Source organism: Eurosta solidaginis, chromosome 2 (genome assembly GCF_040869045.1).
Source record: "Eurosta solidaginis isolate ZX-2024a chromosome 2, ASM4086904v1, whole genome shotgun sequence".
In the NCBI taxonomy this organism is placed as follows: domain Eukaryota; kingdom Metazoa; phylum Arthropoda; class Insecta; order Diptera; family Tephritidae; genus Eurosta; species Eurosta solidaginis.
Window position 1 is genome coordinate 207,186,809 of NC_090320.1, and position 6,000 is coordinate 207,192,808.

The 6,000-nt window shown below is 37.3% G+C and overlaps 1 protein-coding gene across 4 annotated transcripts in view; it reads left to right on the forward strand.

The window, feature by feature from the left end:
- LOC137242577 (uncharacterized) overlaps nucleotides 1–5,776 on the forward strand; it is a 64,806-nt gene extending 59,030 nt beyond the window's left edge. For 3 of the 4 annotated variants that reach the window (XM_067769854.1, XM_067769855.1, XM_067769856.1), the window contains 4 exons: nucleotides 1,290–1,613; nucleotides 3,000–3,396; nucleotides 5,320–5,438; nucleotides 5,507–5,776. In XM_067769854.1, coding sequence (XP_067625955.1) covers nucleotides 1,290–1,613; nucleotides 3,000–3,396; nucleotides 5,320–5,438; nucleotides 5,507–5,687 — 1,021 coding nt within the window. In that variant the 3' untranslated portion in view covers nucleotides 5,688–5,776. Of the gene's footprint in view, nucleotides 1–1,289; nucleotides 1,614–2,999; nucleotides 3,397–5,319; nucleotides 5,439–5,506 lie in introns of those variants that run through there. The other variant, XM_067769857.1, reaches the window with a different exon arrangement.
- Nucleotides 5,777–6,000: the final 224 nt, after the last annotated feature.

Here is a 6,000-nt window from a genome sequence, read left to right on the forward strand (position 1 = left end):
AAAAAAAATTTGATTGAGCCATATCCGTCCGTCCGTCGGTCCGTTAACACGAGAACTTGAGTAAATATTGAGATATCCTCACCAAACTTGGTACACGAGCTTATCTGGACCCAGCGAAATCGGATGATAACAACGCCCACTTTTTATATATATAACATTTTGGAAAACACAAAAAACCTGATTATTTAGTAAATAATACACCTAGAATGTTGACTTTTGACTTGTGGACTGATATGAGACTCTTGAAAAAAAATTTGAAAAAATTTGTTAAAATGGGCGTGGCGCCGTCCACTTGCGATAAAATCAATTTTGCTAATATAATTAATTATAAATCAAAAATCGTTAAATCTATCGTAACAAAATTCGGCAGAGAGGTTGTCTTTACTATAAGGAATGCTCTGAAGAAAAATTAAAAAAATCGGTTAAGGACCACGCCCACTTTTATATAAAAGATTTTTAGAAGGGTTGAGGACGAATAAAATAAGCTATATCTTTGCAAAAAGAGTTTTATATCAATGGTATTTCATTTCCCAAGTGGATTTATAGCAATAAATAGGAAAAACATCAAATTTAAAAAAAGGGGCGTGACAATTTTCTATGTTTCGGGAGCCATAACTGGAAGAAAAATTAGTTCAGAATAGAACCGCATGTACATGTATGTATTATTGCGCAGCCTTGTAACACTATTAAGCACACAAAACAAGTAACAACAGCATTTCAAGTATTCAGCTGGGTATGTAATGTTCGGTTTCACCCGAACTTAGACTTCCTTACTTGTTTTAAACCAAGCTTTGAATATAACGCATTGTAATAGTGGGTAAAGTGTTTAAGCTTAATACCAAAGGCCATGATGTCAACTCTCAAGGTAGTTATCATCAAAAATTTTAGCAAGGGCTGGATAGACGGATATGATAAAAAAAATCTTTTTCGACACTGATAATTTTATTATACAGAAATATCTCGATTCCTTTACGCCATTAAAAACCAAACATAATACGATTGAAGCAATAGTATCCTATATACAAGAAGAGCGACGTATGAGATGGGAATTAACACCATTTGAGCTTAGTTTTTTAGCTGATATTAGTGTTATATATGAAAGATCTGACTAACTTTAATTTTACATAAGAAACTAAGTTTCGTTAAAATTGCTGATAAAGGCCGACTATAAATTACTCTGAAGCCTGCTTCTAAGTATCGTGGTGAGATGCTATTTGACTAAAACTATTTCGTTATATCTATTTTATAAGCTGTTTTATAAGAACTAAGTGCTTTTTTATATTTTACAGCCATCCAACGGAAAAATCTTTTTATAGTTTAATGGAAGAAGATTGCACTGATGATAAGAAGATCTATACAATAATGGTTGATAACAAATTAATTGATCACGCACCAACCAAATGGGAAGTCCTTAATTTATCGAAATTAAAAACAATATGTAAGAAGGATTGCACAGTAACAGATACACAGTTTCTCAAGACCAAGTTAGAAAAGGCAACGGATTTTCCTAAGAAAGCAAAATGTTATGATGATCGGGATAATACACTATCATGGAAAAATAGATTTATAACTGACATTAAAAATTATGAAAAATCGGGATATGATGGCAGTATGTACGTATGAGATATATTTTTTACAATGATACGACGTTTAGTTGATGTTTCAGAGATCCACCTCTAGCTCTACCCCTCTACCAGGGTATTGCTATTCATCGGTCCACACTGCGGGGGACCGGCGTTAAACATCACGCTACGTTATTTATATGCGCTCCCTAACTGCATCCAGCAAATGTATCATACTACGAACGATATTCTGCTCAAAGCAGTCCAACAATCTATGCGTTTGCATACTAAGGTGAACAGAGTTCCTCCTTGGCAAGTTTCCTCCACAAAAACTCATTGAATACAGTGAGACTTTGGCTGTGGAAACGTAGAAAATGATATTATATATGTTCGGAGTTCGAGCTCAGTGGGAGATTGCGAGCTTATACTATCATGCTCTGTATTATGATGAATAAGTATTCCTTGATACCTCCGTGCCAGCTCAACATCTTAGTGAAATATTAGTTTAGTTTGCCGTGCTTATGCTCATACGGAGTGAAGGCCCAGCGCCCTTTTAACAACTTTTACCTCTAACTGTTCGGCCTATACCTCTACATCTATATCTGCTTTTACCTCGACCTTTACCTTAACCGGTCCGTTGCTTGGACTCAAAGTTTAAGTCCTGAAAGCTTGTTTCAATGTCGAATAAATGAACAAGATTGTTCTTTATATGAAATGCTCTTTATTTACAGCCAGCAGTGGTATGGTGGCAGGGTGCTCCGCCTACCATACCTAAGATCCTGGGTTCAGACCCCGGGCAAAGCAACATATAAAATTTTAGAAACAATATTTTTCAGTTACAAAAAGTTTCCTAATCGCGGTCGCCCCTCGGCAATGATTCGGCAAGCACTCCGAGTGTATTTCTGCCATGAAAAGCTTCTCAATGAAAACTCATCTCCCTTGCAGATGCCGTTCGGAATCGGCATTAAACACGTACGTCCCGCCAATTTGTAGCAAAAATTAAACGAGCACGACGCGAATTGGAAGAGAAGCTCGCCTTAGAGTCTCTTTGGAGGTTTATTTATTGTACTATGGTAGTGCGTGCTTGACTTATAGCATGTTAAAATCAAACTGATTCACTATACCTTAGCTTGCGCTGCTTTTATAATCTCAGTTGCCTCGTTCGCATATTTCTCCCAGAAGCCTTCTCGATTAATTGCTTACTTATTTTTCTAATGTCTCGGCATCTTGTATTCGCGGTTGCGGTAGTTTATCTCATGCCATACCCGTTCTATGTTGCTGTTTTTTTGTGTGTATAATGTCATCTACTCTCTCAGCTGTAATATACATGTGTGCGTAGCTGTTTGTCACATCACATTTACTAGCGGCATAGAGACTTATCGGAACTGCTAATACTCGTCACTATTCCCATCATAACTGCCTCTTCTCTTTTATCAGATTGACAGACCAGGAGCCAGATACAACTTATTACTGGTCACGAAAAAATATGACTAAATGTGAGTTTGACTATGCAGCTAAACTTGAAAATGAAAGTAAAAAACAAAAGGCTAACCGTCAATCACAAAACAGAAAATGCTTGGAAGGGATTGAAATTGGCAAAAAATACATTAATCTTGTGAACTCGAGCTTTTCCGAGATGTCTGAAGCGTGTGATAATGTTAATAAAGATTGCTTAAATTGTGTCGAAAAGGCTATGAAACTTAATGAACAATTATTTGCCTACAAATTAAATGTTGAAGAACAGCTTAAAAATAATATTGGACCATGCAAATCACTCGCCGAGCTTATGAAAGATCGAAGAAATGAATATTGCCTGTGTGATGTATACTTATTGGTGAGTAATATGCACATTTATGTTAACATTTTGCAGTTAGCATTGTTTTTATACTCAGCTGTACTTAGGGGCTCAAAGAGCCACAAGGTTCCAAAGCAGTGGAAGGAGAAGGGTCTGCGATATACTGTGCTGCAACTTAAAGTGTATTAGATTATAAGCAGTCCCTTGAAAGAATTGGGATTGAGGGAAGCTTACTTCTATATTGGATCCAATGATATAAGGGAATATATGGGAGTGAAAAAGCGAATGAGCTAGAAAAAAAAATGCGCATCCTTCGAAGTTTGCTCCGTAAACGTCCCAACTGAATTGGAGGAGATTAAAATAAAGCGGGAATTGCATATGATTGACCAAGAGGAAAAACCGTGGACCCAAGCGCGGGGCTGTAAGATCATGTGTAATAAAATTACCCAATCTTCAAAAAGTGAGGCTCATGAAATGTATTCTGACTGGACATTGCCTTCTGGGGTCTCATACCTTTAAATTAGGCTTGTTCAATGATAGCAGATGTAGAAAGAGCTGGTTGGAGGAGGAAACGATCGAGCACGTTTTGTGCTCGTACCCTACGCTTGCCGGACTAAGACTTCAGCTGTCAGATATAGAAGCAGCAACTGCATAGATTCTAGTATTTGTTCAGATGGCGATGCTATTTTATAACATTTCTTCTGGTCTTAAAGCCAACTTTTTCACTTTGGTCGTTGAACAAACTTCTGGTAATACTATTGGCTCGTTCAGTCTATGTGAGGTCCTCACTGACCGGCCAGTTCAACCTAACCTAACCAGCTGTATTTGAGCTCACAGGGCTTCAAATTTGGTAACAAAACGATAGCTTGAAATGGTGTAAAAGAATCGAGGTACGATTTACCATCGAGGAGACGAGCTTCTCTTCCAATTCCCTTCGTTCTCCCGCCGACTACAAACGGCATCTGCAAGGCGAGAAGCTTTTAATGACAGAAATATAAACGAAGTGTTTGCAAATCACATTCGAGGGGCGACGATCAATAGAATTTTTTTCTTTAATTGAAAAAAGTTTTTTTTATTTCGATGTTACTTTGCCCGAGGTTGGAACTTATGACGTTTGGTGTGAAAGGCAGAGCACTCTACCATCACAACTGGACGGCCGTACAAACAGATATAGACCTTCGTATATCGATATTATCGTGTAGAAAATGCTTCCGTTTGCGCCATACCCATACGCCCTTCATTTAGTGCATTGACGTGTTTCGAACCAGAAATTATTAGGCAAAGTCGGACTCTAGACACGGCTGGTTTTTCGATATCGAATATCTTGAAAATTTTAAAATCATCAACGATCCGAAAAAAATCGGTTTGCCAACGACCAGAGAGTGTAAAACTTCTCGAGCTGTTGATTTTCCAACTTATTTACTTAGTTGGCGCTTAACCGTTTAAACGGTTATGACCGTCCGACAAGGCGCGCCAGTCGCTTCTTCTCTCTGCCAGCTGGCGCCAATTGGTCGCACCAGTTAAAATCGTTTTCCGCCTGGTGGTAGTTGGGGCCCCTTCTTCGTCTGTTTCCATAGGCGGGTTCCGATAGAAAACTTTTTTAGCCGGAGCGTTATCTTTCATTTGCATAGCATAGCCTAGCCAGAGCAGCCGGTGAATTTTAATTTGCTGGACTATGTTGTTGATCCACAGGGTGGATAAATGATGTATATTGGAACGATTTGCCGTCATCCCTTCGCAGAACGAAAATTGACACTGATGATGCCACAATGCCGAAACCGGTTTGCCTCGAAACCAAATTTAACAAGGGATGACGGAAAAGCTTTCCAATATACATCATTTACGTTTAAACTTCACTTTAATATATGAGTTAAAAAAAGCCTACAGTTGGGTATATAATGTTTAATTTCTCCCGAGTTCAGACACGCTTACTTATTTTAATATAGCATTGTTTCTTTATAGAATGGTATCTGGGTTGGCAGTCTTTTATTTCTATTGCTCCTATTCATTTCCCTATTGTTGTTGCCATTCTTAATATATATTTTAAAAAAATGTGATAATTTTGAACGTGAGACTAGAAGGTAACACTAATGATAACCTAAGTTATTTATCTGGCTAATTCAATCTTATGTTATTATGCTTTGGATAGGACTTCACAGAGATCGCAACGTAATCAAAGAACACAACCACAACATCAACAACATCAAATACAATTAGCTCCGTCTGAGTCAATAGTCCTATCACCGATATCACTACCCAGAGCTGCTATTAGAATGATGCGAGCCAATCCTAATCCTGAAGTACGTTATCTTTTAAAAAAAAAGAAGTAAATAATTTTTTAAAAATTTCACGTCTGAGTTCGCCAACTAATACAATACTAAATACTTTAATTCCTTGGAACATATGTGGTATGAATGGGATGAGTCTTTGAATTGAAAAAAATAAATAAAAATTAAAGCTATGGTATTGGAATAAATTTATTTTAATAAATATATTTTATGTACACAAAGTTACTCCACCATTTACTTTTCTTTCATATTGATTTCTGCGGTTTTTGTTGCTATAGCAAAGCTTTGCCCTTGCTATAGCCTCAAAACGCTACATAACCCAAGAATTTGTCATTAAAGTCCTCTAACGGAAGTG